The 16456-nt window shown below is 45.7% G+C and overlaps 1 protein-coding gene across 1 annotated transcript in view; it reads left to right on the top strand.

The window, feature by feature from the left end:
* Positions 1-16456, top strand: part of LOC127580587 (plexin-D1-like) — a 102486-nt gene that overhangs the window by 32349 nt on the left and 53681 nt on the right. The window contains exons 4-9 of the mRNA XM_052034174.1: positions 6712-6812; positions 9554-9674; positions 11278-11446; positions 12564-12669; positions 13483-13567; positions 13651-13731. Coding sequence (XP_051890134.1) covers positions 6712-6812; positions 9554-9674; positions 11278-11446; positions 12564-12669; positions 13483-13567; positions 13651-13731 — 663 coding nt within the window. The remainder of the gene's footprint in view (positions 1-6711; positions 6813-9553; positions 9675-11277; positions 11447-12563; positions 12670-13482; positions 13568-13650; positions 13732-16456) is intronic.

A 16456-nucleotide genomic window follows, 5' to 3' on the forward strand; every position in this document is an offset into this window, starting at 1 on the left:
GGCCCACACAAGGCGGGTAAATAGATCAGTCTTGTTCCACAGCTTGCAGACCCGTGTCTTTGTTCTTGCATCGCGGTAGCAGCCGCTACATTGGTGACCCCGACGGTCCAAACAGATTTTAGACCCACAAAATGAACGACAATGCAGCAGCCAACGCAGTGGCACTCAAGCTGCTCACCTTTTGGACACTTCGGCCCCTCATGTGGTTCGACCAGGCCAAAGCCCAGTTCCAACTTCGACAGATCACCTCCGACTCCACACGGTACTACCACGTGGTCAGGTCCCTGGACCAGGAGACAGCCACCCAGGTTGGAGACTTCATCCAGTCTCGTCCAGAGGAAGGCAAGGACCCGGCTTTCAAGGCCCTTCTCATTCAGACCTTCGGCCTCTCCTATCGTGAGCGTGCCGCCCTCCTGCTTCATCTTGACGGCCTGGGGGACAGATCTCCATCGGCCCGATGAACGAGATGCTGGCCTTGGCTGAGGGACACAAGCCCTGCCTGATGTTCGAGCAGCCTTCCTCGAACAGCTGCCCGAGGATATCCACCCGCTGTTGGCCGATGCTGATTTTAGCAACCCCCGTGAGGTAGCTGCCTGGGCAAATGTCCTGTGGAAGGCCAAACGTGAGAGCAGTTCGTCCATCGGCCAAATCACCAGACCGCATGCCCAACGCCTACCTAAACCAGTCCCAGCAGCCGAATGACCACGCCCAAGAAACACAGATGACGACACTAACGACCAGCTGTGTTTCTACCATCAGAGGTGGGGTGCGGAGGCCCGTCAATGCTGCCCACCCTGCAAGTTTCAGGGAAACGCCAGGGCCAGCCGCCGCTAATGGCTACGGCAGCTGGCCACCAACACAGCCTCCTATTCGTTTGGGACAAGCAGTCTGGGTGTCATTTCCTTGTTGATACTGGAGCAGAGGTCAGTGTTTTACCCCCGACCAGCTGTGACACTCGTAGTAGGCAACAGGGACCCGCCCTCAAAGCCGCAAACGGCACAACGATACGGACTTTTGGTACCCGTACAGTCCAATTACAATTCGACGACAGCCATTTTACCTGGAACTTTACCCTTGCCGCCATTGCCCAGCCACTCCTGGGAGCCGACTTCCTCCAGGCCCACAGCCTGTTAGTCAACCTGCGAGAGAAACGGCTAGTGCACTCCAGAACCTTCCAAACTTACTCTCTGGGAGAAGCCAGCCTACCAGCCCCGCGCCTGGACTCCGTTTCCCTGTCTGGCAACGAGTTCACCAAGCTCCTAGCCGAGTTCCCATTGGTTCTGGCACCTCAGTTCACGAATTCAATGCCCAAACACGGGGTGCAGCACCATATCACTACGACAGGGCCACCCCTTCATGCCTGGGCACGATGACTACCTCCAGACAAGCTCCACCTGGCGAAGGAGGAGTTTCGCCGCATGGAGGAGCTGGGGATCGTTGGCAGGTCAGAAAGCCCCTGGGCCTCCCCCCTGCACATGGTCCCCAAAGCCACTGGCGGGTGGAGGCCCTGCGGTGACTACCGCAGGCTGAACGACGCCACCACCCCAGACCGCTGCCCCATCCCTCATATCCAGGACTTCACGGCAAACCTACATGGGACCACATCTTCTCCAAGGTGGACCTCGTCCAGGGATACCACCAAATCCCAGTCCACCCTGACGATGTCCCAAAACTGCACTCATCACTCTGTTCGGCCTCTTCAAATTCCTTCGAATGCCATTCGGCCTTAGGAACGCTGTGCAGACCTTCCAGTGGCTGATGGATGCAGTAGGCCGTGACCTGGACTTCGTTTTCATTTATTTAGATGACATCCTCATTGCCAGCCGTAACCGCCAAGAACACCTTTCCCACCTCCGCCGACTGTACTCCCACCTCAGTGATTTTGGCCTCACTATCAGCCTGGCCAAGTGCCTATTCGGACTCAACTCTATCGATTTCCTCGGCCACTGAATCACCAGCGAGGGAGTAACACCCCTACCCGCTGAGGTAGCCGCTATCCGCCATTTTGCACATCCCAACACGGTCAAAGGCCTTCAGGAGTTCGTTGGGATGTCAACTTTTACCATCGTTTCATCCCTACAGCAGCCCATATCATGCGCCCTTTGTTCTCGCTGATGTCTGGCAAGGGCAAGGACATCGCCTGGGAAGACAAGGCCGCGGCTGCCTTCGATAAGGCCAAAGAAGCCCTAGCAGATGCCTCAATGCTGGTATGCCCCAGGACAGACGTCCCAACTGCCTTCACGGTGGACGCATCCAACACCGTGGTCGGTGGGGTACTGGAACAACTAATCAAAGGCCATTGGCAACCCTTGGCATTTTTCAGCAGGCACCTTAGGCCATCCAAACTCAAATACAGCGCTTTTGATCAAGAACTACTAGCGCTATACCTGGCAGTCCGGCATTTCCGGTACTTTCTAGAAGGCAGGCCTTTCACCGCGTTTACTGACCACAAGCCATTGTCTTTCGCCTTCTCTAAGATCTCTGATCCCTGGTCAGCCCGCCAGCAGGGCATTTGTCCTACATTACCGACTTCACAATGGATATCCAACATGTCTCCGGAAAGGACAATGTCGTTGCTGACGCGCTCTCCAGACCAACCATCCACAGCCTGTCCCTGGGTGTAGACTACGCGGCCCTGGCTGACGCACAGCAAGCTGATGACAAGCTGCCCAGCTACAGAAATGCAGTCTCGGGCCTGCAGCTCCAAGATTTTGTAGTTGACCCAGGTCAGCGGACCCTTCTGTGCGACGTCGCAACCGGTCAGCCCCGCCCTATAGTTCCTGCAGCCTGGCGGAAACGCGTTTTTGACTCGGTACATGGGTTGGCGCACCCATCCATCAGATCGACTGTCCGACTAGTTGCCAGCAAGTTCGTCTGGCACGGCCTGCACAAACAGGTCAGTGAGTGAGCCAAGACTTGTCTGCACTGCCAGACATCAAAAATCCAACGACACACCAAGGTCCTGCCACAGCAGTTCGAGCCTACCCGTAGAAGGTTCGACCACATTCACGTCGACCTCGTTGGTCCCCTGCCAGTTTCAAGAGGAGTGCAGTACCTCCTTGCCATCATGGACCGGTTCACGAGGTGGCCAGAGGCAACCCCTCTCTCAGACATCACGACTGATTCCTGCGTCCGGACACTGCTCACAACTTGGATCTCGCGCTTTGGTGTTCCGGCTCACATCACTTCAGACAGAGGCGCCCAGTTTACCTCCAGCCTATGGTCTGCATTAGCGAACATGCTATGAACGTAGCTGCACACCACCAAGGCCTACCACCCTCAATCAAACGGGTTAGTAGAACATTTCACCGCCATCTAAAATCAGCCCTGATGGCTCGCCTGAAAGGTCCTAACTGGGTCGACAAACTTCCTTGGGTCCTGCTCAGCATACGCACTGCCCCCAAGGAGGATCTCCATGCTTTGTCAGCCGAACTCGTGTACGGTGCACCCCTGGTTGTCCTAGGGGAGTTCATACCGACCCTTAGGGGGCAAGAGGAACAACCCGCGGCAGTCCTGGAAAGACTGCACGAGAGGCTCGGCAGCTTGGCACCAATTCCCACTTCATGGTATGGTCAGTCCCCATCCTGTGAGCCCAAGGAACTATGAGACTGTAAGTTCGTTTTCGTTCGCGGAGGCACGCCCCAGGCACCATTGCAATGACCATACGAGGGGCCGTTCCAGGTCGTCAGAAATAATGGGTCCACCTTTATTTTGGACATTGGGGGCAAGGAAGAAGTCTTCACGATGGACCGCCTCAAACCGGCCCATTTAGACCTACAACAACTGGTCGAGGTACCAACACCACGACGCAGAGGCCGACCACCCAAGCAACAGCTAGCACAGCCCGTGAACTTTGGGGACCATATCGCTGGTTCTGGGGGTGGGGGGGGGGGGTTTGTGTGGCGACTCACCGTCCGCGCAGGCGAACCAGCTCAGCGGTCGGGACGCGCGTTGTTGGAACGGCGGGGCCCAAGATGACGCTGGGCCTTCATCTTCCCCGAGCGACGGGGGAGAACCCACACGCGCGAAAAGATTTCGATGACGTAGCACGTACGTCATTTCCATTTTCGAAAGGAGGGAACCGCGCTGCTTGAAAGGCCTGCGCAAGGCGGGTAAATAGATCAGTCTTGTTCGCAGCTTGCAGACCCGTGTCTTTATTCTTGCATCGTGGTAGCAGCCGCTACAGGCCGGACAGCATGTGAGGCGATCCATTTTGGCTTGAAGGATAAGGATGCCATTTCCTTCTAAAAAGGAGAGTTACTAAATGCAGTGCAGAAACAAAGAAATCTGGCAATATTGATAAGTAATTCACTAAAAATAGCAGCAGTGCTAGGAGCCTGAAAGGTAGAAAAGAAAGAGGTGAAACGTGCTGTTGGATAGGAGGTGGTATTGTGGGTTCTAGATGAGTGAACAAAACACTTCTTTCAGGAAGGAGTTCTGCTTTTACTGCTTTCAGTTCATTTTGCTGCAGTGACTTTCTGATGGCTCCATCATATCACCACATTGGTCAGATCAACACACATTGAATGACTGCTTTGTTCCATTCACAAGAATTACTTCCAATTTCTGATCATTTGTCAGTTTAATTCTCTACTCTGCTCCTATTCTTACCCCTTTAACCTTAACTTTCTCTATGGTTCCATTGAAAGAGCATCTCATTTTCAAGAAGACTCTTCACAGCCTTCTGGCCTCGATACAGACTTCAGATTATAGATTATAAACTCAGTTTATAACTGCTGCCCCATTTTTTTAAATAGCAGGTTTTGTTAATGGTTCTTCTTTGGTAATGGTTCTACAGCTCTTCAAAACCCATCTTTTTACTGCTAACATTACCAACCCCCTTTTGCCTTGCTCCCTTTTTTTCATTTTATCACTCCTGGTATCCATGCCAGTGCAGATCTTCTCTATCATTTCATATCGCCAGCATCCACAGCATTTTGCTTACATTTAGTATATTCTAACCATTTTTTTTTAGATCTCACTCACTGATTTGCCCTGCCAACATCATTATTCAATCCACATTTTCAAATAGATGGAGCAGAATGTTTTGTACCTTTTTTTTCTCTCTATCACTATCTCTGAAACTTTATCTTGGATTCTTTATTGCTGTCAATATATGTTCTGGAAACTCAACTCAACAGTAACTCCATCTTCCAACAATATTGCTTCCTAGAACCATCAGAGAGTTTGTATCAATAAAACCCATGCTCACAGTCCAGCCCTCTGCATTGCTGTTCTCTTACTTATTGCTATACAATACTAAAAACTGGATGATAAGACATGATGATTAAAAAAAAAGCTCCTATCATCAGCTTTTGAAAAAAAATTGCAATTGACAAGCAGATGATTAGAATCTGAATATAAACAGAAAATGTTGGAAATGCATGGTGGGTCAGGCAGCATCAGACAATGTTTTGAAACATTAGCTTAGTGTCTCTCTCCACAGATGCTGTCTAATCTGAATATTACCAACATTTTCTGTTTTCATTAAATAAATGTGCAAGGGTGTGAGATGTTCTCTGCACCTTTCCAAACATAATCATGAAGTACAGGCAGCAGCTCAGTTTTAGCTCACGTTTGCAAAAACCATTGTTAGTATGTGTCAACATGTACTGATCTGTTACTTGAGAATTTGGGTGAAAATGGTTGCTTTTGGTATCTTTAGTTGTGGATCTTTGCCATACATTGCCTTTCCTTTGGTCAAAATCCTGATGGGAGGAGGGTGACAGGACAAACGGTAAGGTCTGTGATAGGGTAGAGATCAAGAGAGATTAAATGACACAAGTTGTGGAGATGTCGATTGAGAGAGGCTGGTGAAGGTACATCAGGAGGAGGTGTAAAGAGGAGAAGATAAATGAAATCTGAATTATTGGGGGAGGGAGGAAAAAAAACAATGTTGAAAATGTGAGATACAAACTAGAATGGGTGATTATCTAATACTGATGAACTTACTGTTGAATCCTAAGGGCTGTGGTTTGATCAGCTGGAAGGTGAAGTGCTATTTCTCAAGGTTCATTTACCTATTTTCTTATGGCACAGGAGGCCATCCATCCATCAGGTCTAGGCTGGCTCACAGAGAAATCCCATTCCTCCATTAATTTACCCTGAAACTTATTTTCCCCATATTCTCATTAATGGCCCCCAGATTCTAACACTCACCCATGCAAGCAGCAATCTTCTTGGCCTATTAACCTATCAACCTGCATGTCTTTGGGATCTGGGAGAGCCCGAAGGAAACCCACACAATCATGGAGAGGACATGCAAACTTCATATAAACAGCATTGGAGGTCAGGATTGAACCCCTGTTGCTGGAGCTGTGATGCACTGAGGTTCATTGGAACAGTGTAAAAGACAAAAGTAGAAAAGTTAGAATGGGATGGAACTGTCACCTGGAAGCTCAGGCTTGTGAACTGAACTGAGTTTGTGTTATACTAATATAATACATATCATCATAGCAAAGTAGGGTATATACCATTTCCAACCCTTCACCAATCTGAGAAACACCCACAAATCCCAGGGTCCTGTCCATCCATGTTCTGGATTGGCCACCCCTCATACTGCCTTCATTAAAATCATAATTGTGTGGGGTTAAGGCTAACTGGGCTCTTGTCTTTGTAACCCCCCATCAAACCAGTCCACATTCGTGGATTACAATTCCCTTCTTTGTGCGTGATGAGATCCCTAAAGTCTTCTTTCTTTTGGCTCTGTAGGTGAGAAGGCTGAAGGTGGCATCCTGCACCCAGTACAGTTCATGCCAAGGTTGTTTGTCTGCACAGGACCCGCACTGTGGTTGGTGCATTCTCGAGGAAAGGTCTGTTTGTGCAAAGCAGATGAGTAGTAGCAAAAGTGCTGACACCTACACCATAAGGCAGTACTAGTATCAATCCATTTTGTATCAAAGTCAGGACAGAGCATTTGGGAGTGAGAGTAGTATATTTAGCACAATTGGATTTGTTGGGCCAAAGGACCTGTATCCATGCTGTATTGCTCTATGGCCCTATGACTCTAATTTCAGGGCTGGTTTTTGGATCGTGTTGCTCCTGCGGCTGCCCATCCTCCAGTCTTTCCATATATCTACTGAGCAAATTACTATGGGCCAGATCATCCTGGAACCAACCTGCTGCCCGAACTATTCACAGTGGTGCCTTCCACCCACACTCACTTATTCCAGATGCAGGGGGCCAGACAAGCTGAGCTTCTGCCCCTCCCAGCTCCCAACTGTGCACTCAACCAGGGTCCAGTGAGGAGGGGCTGGCTCTAAGGGGCAAATTGGGCACTGTATCCTGAGGCCTAGGCTGAGAAGTCAAAGTCCTTTTAACTTTGCAGATTTCCGATCGAGACATTTAAAAATCATTAAAATAAGTTTAAATAATTAAAGATAATAAAAACATGAAAAATAATACATTCAATTAAAACATATTGAAACAAACAATCACAACATTAAAATAAAGGAAAATATGCATCCTTTACATGGGCAGCAACCTGGAAGGGCTTAGTGTTTATACCCCAGTACTGACCTACGCATGTGGGGCGATTGTGCACGGTCTCTCCAGGAAATGAGCACTCTACCCAGGAGTGCAACAGAGATCAGGATGTGCTAGTATCCAATTTTCATTGTGCCTTGGACTTCTCCACAAGACTGGGCATGCACAAAAGTCCAAAGTGTGCTCAATTCCCTGTTGAATTGCTGGTTCTGTTCAGCTCATGTTTTGTGGTGCTATTAATTAATGCAGACCACCTCTTAGTAACCTTGCTTCATCTTCACATATTTCCTTGGGACATAGTAGGAGGCCAAGTCTACACCAGCTCACACAGCAATCCCATTCCCCCATCATTTCTTCCCTGTAATCTATTCTTCAACATTTCCATCAGTTCTCCCCAGATTCTACAACTCACCTACACACTGGGGGCAGTTTTTTTTTTACACTGGCCCATTATCCTACCAACTTTGGGATGTGGGACGAAACCAGAACTCTCAGAGGAAACCTACGTGGCCACAGGGAGAACTGGAAACACAACATGGAAACACAGACAGCACTGAAAGTCAGGACTGAACCTGGGACTCCGAGACTGTGAGGCAGTAGCTCTACCAGCTGTGGCACTGTGCCGCATTTGGTTCGAAATCAACATAATTTCTTCAGCATATATCCACTGCTGTATTTTAAATTTCATTTAAAACTATTGTGATGCTTGATTTTCTTCAAGATTCGACATATTTTTTAAGTTTACTTAAGACATTTCATTTCTAATTTGTTTTTTCTCTTTTGTTTTGCCTTTTAAATTTGGCTTTGATTATTGAAACGTGAACAAGGCTATACTTCTGTTCTGAATGGAAAAGGTTTTGGTAACTTATCTCTTAGTCATCAGCCAGTCGTGTGGGAAGTGATTACACATGGACTGGGTAAGATGCCAGGTTCCCTCTTATTGAAGCACATTATTGACCCAGTTGCATTTTCCCCACAATGTAATTGTTATGTTGAAACCTCCTTTGGTGTTGGATTGTTTTTTGATCCTAAGGCTGATATCACTGAATATAAAATATCTATAGCATAGAGGAGGTCATTCAGCCATCATATCAGTGCTGGTCAAAGTCGAATTCCCTGGTATAATCTCACTTACCAGTAATGGGTGCTCTGGCCTTCAGGTCACAGCTCTTTAAGTACAGATCGAAGTATCGTAGAAAAGTGATTAAGATTTCTGCCTTCACCACCCTTTCAGATGTTGAGTTTTTCACCTAAAATCTTCTGGGTGGAAAAACAAATCCCCTGTCTCCTCCCTAATCCTTCTACAAATTACATTGTATCCATGCCTCTGGTTTCTGTCCCTTCTAGTGAGTGTACAAGGTCCTTCCTGTTTACTCCACGTAAATTTATACGCCTTAATTAAGTCTCCCCTCAGCCTCCTCTGTTCCAAAGCAAACAACCCCAGCCTATTCAATCTTTCCTCACAGGTGGGCTTTCCAGTCCTGGCAACACCCTTGTTAATGTCCTCTGCCCCTTCTTCAGTGTAATCACATTGTTCCTGTAACGTGGTGAGCAGAAAAGTCTGTCTCTTCACTTAACATCCTCCTTCCTGGGTCATGCCTTGGGATGAGGCATATGTAGAGGTGCAACAGTGTGTTTGCTGTTCAGGCCCAGGGGCCAATATTCATTGATCCTTACCTTATGAGTTGGATGTTGTTAGTTCTTATGAGCCAGACCAATTTCTAGGCCAACGTTTTAAGAATTTTCTGTTCCCATTGTCCATTTTGATTGACTTGCACCACTGAACAAACGAGCTCCAAGGTTGGCAGCTTGAAAACCCTTTTGCTGAAGTCACATATCACTGCCATAGACAGAAAATAATCATGGATTAACCTCTAAAGCACGGTACTATTTGAAAGAATAAAGCTTTCTGCAATGTACAAATGTTGAAATATTGACAATATAATGTTATAACTTCGCAACAGGAATGTAAAATAATGTCTACATCTTTATATATTGAAAGCTAAAACTAATATTATCATATAATGCCACTCAACACAATTTGTAAAATGTGCCTTTTTTTTTATAGGTGCTCCTTTAGGAATGAATGCCAAGAAGTAAATTGGATAAACATTGCAAAACAAGCTGACAGCTGTCCAAAAGTAACCTTTAAACCTTTGGCAATAGATCATACTTTGAAGAAAGAACGGGTAATATGAAATTATCTCAAACTTTAGAAATTGCCTCATGGATTGTGTTACTATGTTAATATTGTGCATACGGGTCCTTCCCAGGTTATGAACGGCCAACTAATGGACGGCCCATACATTTGAGTGAGTGTTTGGGAGGCTGGTGGAATAGATTTGCTAGCTGCTGTGTGGCTGCAGGCATCTGCTGCTGGATGGGAATGGGGCATTTCCATGTGCCTTCTCTCTCCCCCACCCCGAGTTACAACATTCGTGGGGCTGGTCGAGCTAAGCAGAGCTGGGAGCACTGAGCACACTCAAACACTCACTCATTGAGTCAGTGAGGCCAGCTGGCAGCTGCTCTTCCTGAACCTGCTCACTCTCCTGTCACAGTTCTTTCTGTGATCCTCTCCCACACACTTTTTATTCTTTTCTGACTTGCGAACTATTTGGGTTCAGAACAGTTCTCAAGAACAGAACCCTGTTGTAACCTGGGGAAGACCTGTAATTGTGATAGATCACATTAGATTATGTTCTGCTCTCCATTACTTAAGGGATATTTACGCACCAGAAAAGGAGCCAGAAAGACTTACAATCATCAGAGAAGACTGGACAGGTTAGGCTCTCTTCCTTGGAAAAGAGGAGGTTGAGGAGCAAATGAGCCCTTTTCTGGGAAAGCGCAATATTGTAGGATTGTAAGCTCGTGTCATAATAAATGTAATGGATGTAATAGAGAAATCAGGGAGAAGTGTTTTTGTCCAAAGAGTGTTTAGAATGTGAATCAAGCCATTACAAGGAGTAAACAAGTTAAACATCAATTATTTTAAGGAGAATCTAGGTAAAGATGTGAAGCAGAAAGGAACAAAAAGAAATGTTGACAGTGAGATGAAGAGAAATGGAGGAGGCTCATGTGAGGTATAAACACTAGCAAAGGACAGCTGGGCTAAATGGTTGTGATACCATTTAAACACTGTCACCATTCCCCTCATTCCTTTCTGCTTTAGTTTCCCCATAAAATCATCTGTACTGTTTTAGTTCATGTGGAGAGGATGTTTCCGTTAGTGGGAGAGTCTAGGATCTGAGGGCACAGCCTCAGAATACAGGGACATCCTTTTAGAACTAAGATGAGGAGGAATTTCTTCAGCCAGAAGGTGGTGAATCTGTGGAATTCGTTGCCACGGAGGGCTGTGGAGGCCAAGTCATTGAGTGTATTTAAGGCAGAGATTGATAGGTTCTTGATTGGTAGGGGGGAGTTAAGGGTTCTGGGCAGAAGGTGGGGTTAAGAGAAAAAAAAACTCAGCTGTGATTAAATGGCGGAGCAGACTCGATGGGCCAAATGGCCTGATTCTGGTCCTATATCTTACTGGTCTTATGGTCTATCTATTCTGCATAATGATACACTCCACATTCTAACCACTCTTTGGGCAAAAAAAAATTCTGAATTTTTTATTCTATTGGTGACTCAAGCTTACTACCCCCCAATTTTGATATGTTCCACTATTTTTATGATTATTTGCTGTTTTTGCAACAACTGATTCATTCACTATATATCAGTGAATGAATCAGTGTAAAGTTCATTCACTGATATATCCTGTGACTTTAATTTCACAATAAACATCTTTTTTAGCGCTTTACAGTAACATTAAAAGGGAACCCTGGCAATCTAAGCAGAGAAAATGCAGAGTGTATGTTGAGGAACACCAGGAACAACGAGGTCATTTGCCATGCCAGTTACAGCACCCAGTGCCTCTGTAAACTGTCTAACGAAACCTACAGTCGGCTCTACAGTCAAACAGGTACGGTACAGTCAGGTGAGCAGAGACTGGATTTTGTCTGGCTGGGCGAACTTGATCTGTTACTATGCAATATATCCTTTGCAACTCAATGTAACAGTCATTACTCTGAATTTCTTATGTTTGGAGAAATGTTTGGCCTTAACTTTTCCAAAGAGCAAATTGATATTGCTGAGTGCTGATAATTCTCATAAAGCAGCATCCATTCAGGATTTACCTTGAATAAATCCAGATGCTATATAAAAGGGTCCTCTTTGTTTCCATTATCTTAGTTTTGTATTTGATCCATTAGTGTCATATGTAATTCTTAGATTTTTAGTTAATCAGATCTACAAGTCCTCAGGTTAGTTTCAATCATTTGTGTAACTGAAGTCATGAATCTAAGCCAACTGCCCTGACAGTAATGGTGTTAGGAAGGTTTGTTTGCTCAGCCTTCCTTCAAATTGCACCCTCCTGCCATTTTAACTGCCAGGAATCCAACAAGGAGGAAGCTGCCTATCCTAGGCAGGTGGGCAACAAATTAAAAAGGACTATTGTAGCCCTGTGATGTCACCAGCACCTTATTGTGCTTTCAGTTTAACTCTCGGGGTTGGGAGGCCCAATTAGCACTGAGTACATCAGCAAAAATTATAAACAATAAGAGTAGGACCAGGAGAGGACCAGGTTTCTCTCTGAGCCAAGACAAGCAGGAACTTACTTCCTTACCCAGCAAGAACACCTTGGTCTCTCACCTCAGCTCCAGTGTTCACTCCCATTTTCACTACCCATGATTGGTTTGGATCACCTAACTGTTTATTTAATCGGTGGGAGATTACAGAGCTGTGATATACAGAGGGATCCAGGTGGGCTAAGTGCCCGACTCCTGCTTTTAATTTACATGTTTGTTTGTGAAACTCCACTTACCCAGAGGGGGACCATTCCCATCTCATCCCATTGGCTCTTCCATCATTCCCACCAGACTCAGACAGGGAAATGCAAATGAAACTCAGAGTTAGAGGCCTGGTGCTCCTTCCTGGGGTTTTCAGCCCATCTCACAACATGTAAACCCTGAGTTAAAACCAGACCTTAAAATTCCACAGTGTAAAGATTTTAACACACTTTTCTTGCCTCTTTCCTGCAGACCCAATCGCCATAGAGGCATCTGTGAAATTAATGTCCCTGAACTTCTCCACCAGGGTCAAGCTGCATAATTGTTTTAAGATCACCACATCTGGCGGTAACAATCCGTAAGTTTGTCAGCACATTTGCATTAATTAGAGCCTTTGTATTAATCCAGATAAAAACGCCCATCAGGAATACAAAACAGAAACAATTTCAGAAAAAGATGTGGAGCAATTGCATAAATCCTATTCCTAAAGCATCAGGATCCTCATTCATTCCCACTATGGTTATTGAGTTGTATAGGAATGTCGGCACTTACCCATATCATGGTGGAATGAAGGACTGTAGTCTTTGAACAAGCGCAATTCAGTTTTGTTTGGCTTTCTCACCTCTGCACTGTCAAGGGCTGGGTGATTGGTGAGGAACGCGTTTGCAGAATGAATCGTGCTATTGATGGCTGTACCTTTCTTTGGCCCAATATCACAGTGCTGCGCTACCTTAGTTATCCCCAGGCATAGACAACAAAGGAGTAATTAAACATATGGTGGATTGAAGACACATATTGGGGACGACCCTGGCTCAGGAGGAGCACTCCTGCTTCTGTGTCAGATTGGTTCAAAACCCATGCCAGACACAGCAGATTGATGTTTTCATGTTAGACGGTCAGAAGTCGTTTGTAAGAGATTCTTTAGGAAGTAGAAAAGGGGAGTTCACTTCATTGGCAGTGAAATATTTGGCAGTGAGTATCTCCAGCATTTTCTGGTTTTTGTTGCAGATTTCTAGCATTGCAGCTTTTTGATTCATGCCATTGTGCTACTCATTATATGCTCTGCCATGGGATGACTGGGTCAGGTGGAGAGTTGGTGTGTTGTGATTTCTGTGTTTCTCTGCAATGATCAGCCGTTAACAAAAGGTCCTTTACTCCCTTTGTTCACCAGATGTTCTGAATGTGTTAATTCTGGCTGTCAGTGGTGTGCGGTGGAACATAAGTGCTCTTCATCTTGTGAACAAAGTACAAATCAGGTAAGTCATCAATGTTATCAATATCAATATTGATATCAATATCAGAGAACAGACATGAAATTAATAAGATTATGTTTTTTTAGACCTGCCCTCATATTACTCATGCAAAACAAACTTCAAACACAGATCTTCACATTTTCCTGAAAGACGCTGAAATACTTAAGGTAAGGCTTGAACTTCACTCTTGTATCTCTGAGAGGGTAAAGGTCATTGGTGTCACAGACTGCTTAAAGTGAGTGGTTGAAACTTCGACTGTGATTGAGCCACATTTCACTTAGGAAAGAGCTGTGAGATGCCTATAGACTGGAAGAAAGATGTCTAGGTACCATCTGTGGCTCATTGGTGTCATGGTCAACCCTGAGTCAGCAGATTCAAGTCCCATATCAGAGCCTTGAGGACATAATCCAAGCTGGCATTCCAGTGCAGTTTAGCTAGAAAAGGTGCTTGTATTCAAATGTGATGTTAAACCATGGGTCCACCTTGCTTCTTGAGTGGGCATAAAGGTTCCTAGGTCACTAGGAAGAAGAGTAGGGGAGTACTTCCTGGTATTTATCTCCTAGTTAATGCTTATTAAAACAGATTATCTGCTCACTTAACTTGGCACTGTTTGTTGAAGCTTGCTGTGTACAAGTTTCTATGATTCCCACATTACATCAATGGTTTCACCTCAATGACTGGTGTCTCTGTGAGAGGTTTAGATGGGGCAGCATTTGTTAGGTGCATACAGGAGGGTTTCTTAAATCAATATGTAGATAGTCCAATGAGAGCAGGGGTCATACTGGACCTGATGTTGGGTACAAGCCTGGCCAGGTGACTGACCTTTCAGTGGGAGAACAATTAGGGAACAGTGACCACAACTCCTTAAGTTTTAAAACAGCTATAGATGAGGACAAGTATGGACCTTGCAGGAGAGTATTAAATTGGAGCAGGGCAAATTACGAGGGCATTAGGCAGGAACTAGGGAGAATTAATTGAGAACAGCTGTTTTGGGGAGTCTACATCTGACATGTGGAGGGTGTTTAAAGACCAACTGCAGAGTACAGGACAGGTATGTTCCAGTAAGAAGGAGGGACAAGAATGGCAAGGTAAGAGAACCTTGGATGTCGGGAGAGGTGGTGAATTTAGTCAAGAAGAAAAAGAGACAGTATGTAAAGCTTAGGAAGCTGGGATCGCACAGAGCACTTGAGGATTATAAAGAAGCCAGAAGGGAACTCGAGGAAATTAGGAAAGCCAGGAGGGGCCATGAAAAATCCTTGGTAAATAGAATCCCAAGGCATTCTATACATACATCAGGAGCAAGAGGATAATTAGTGAGAGGGTAGGACCACTCAAGGATAAAGGGGGAACATGCGCTTTGAAGCAGAGGGTGTGGATGAGGTCCGTAATGAGTACTTTGCATCAGTATTTACTAAGGAGAAGGATGTTGAGAATAGGGAGATCAGTGTGCAGTATGCTAATATGCTTGGGCATTTTGAGATAAAGCAGGAGGTAGTGTTGGGTTCTGAGGCATTAAGGTGGATAAGTCCCCAGGGCCTGTTGGGATATATCCCAGGTTATTGAGAGAAGCAAGAGATGAGATTCTGGGGCCTTGAACAATATCTTCATGTCCTCTCGAGCCACAAGCCAGGTCCTGGAGGACTGGCGAGTAGCTAATGTTGTTCCATTATTCAAGAAGGGAAACAGGAATAATCCTAGTAACTCCATGCCAGTGAGTCTCACGTCAGTGGTAGGGAAGTTACTGGAGAGGATTCTTAGGGAAAGGATTTATGAGCATTTGGAAAACCATAGCCTATTTAGGGACAGTCAGCATGGCTTTGTGCAGGGCAAGTCTTGCCTTACTGACTTGATTGAGTTTTTTGACGAGGTGACGAGGGTGATTGATGAAGGTAAAGCTGTGGATGTTGTCTACATTTGACAAGGTCCCTCATGAGAAGCTCATCCAGAAAATTAAGATGCATGTGATCAACTATGAATTGGCCGTTTGGATTCAGAATTGGCTTGCCCATAGAAGACAGAGGGTAGTGGTCGATGGGACTTATTCTAGCTGTAGGTCTGTGACTAGTGGTGTTCCTCAGGGATCCGTACTGGGACTTCTGCTGTTTGTGATGTATATAAATGACCTGGATGAAAATGTACATGGGAGGGGTTAGTAAATTTGCAGATGATACGAAGATCGGTAGTGTTGTGAATAGCGTAGAAGACTGGCACAGCGGGATATAGATCAGTTGCAGATATGGGTGCAGATATGGCAGATGGAGTTCAACCCAGCCAAATGTTTACATTTAATAACCTGGGGAGATCAAATGTAAAGAGACAGTGCACTGTCAATGGCAAGACCCTTAACAGTGTTGATGAGCAGAGGGATCTTGGGGTCCAATTTCATAGCTCCCTAAAAGTGGCTACACAGGTTGATAGGGTGGTAAAGAAGGCATATTGGCATGATTGCCTTCATTAGTTGAGGCATTGAGTTCAAGAGTCAAAAAGTTATGCTGCAGCTTTATAAAAATTTAGTTAGGCAGGATCTGGAGTATTGCATTCAGTTCTGGTTGCCCCATTATAGGAAGGATGTCAAGGCTTTGAAGAGGGTGAAGCACAGGTTTACCAAGATACTGCCTGGATTAGAGGGCATGTGCTATGAGGATAGGTTGGACAAACTTGGGTTGCTCTCTCTGGAGCGGTGGAGGCTGAGGGGAGATCTGATAGGGGTTTATAAGATTATGAGAGGCATAGATAGAGTAGACAGCCAGTACCTTTTCCCCAAGGTTGAAATGTCTGATATCAGAGGGCATGCACTTAAGGTGATAGGGGGTAAATTCAAAGGAGACGTGTGGGGCAAGTTTTTTTTACACGGAGTGGTAGGTGCCAGTGATGCGCTGCCTGGGGTGGTGG

This window comes from Pristis pectinata, chromosome 19, assembly GCF_009764475.1.
Source record: "Pristis pectinata isolate sPriPec2 chromosome 19, sPriPec2.1.pri, whole genome shotgun sequence".
Classification (NCBI taxonomy): domain Eukaryota; kingdom Metazoa; phylum Chordata; class Chondrichthyes; order Rhinopristiformes; family Pristidae; genus Pristis; species Pristis pectinata.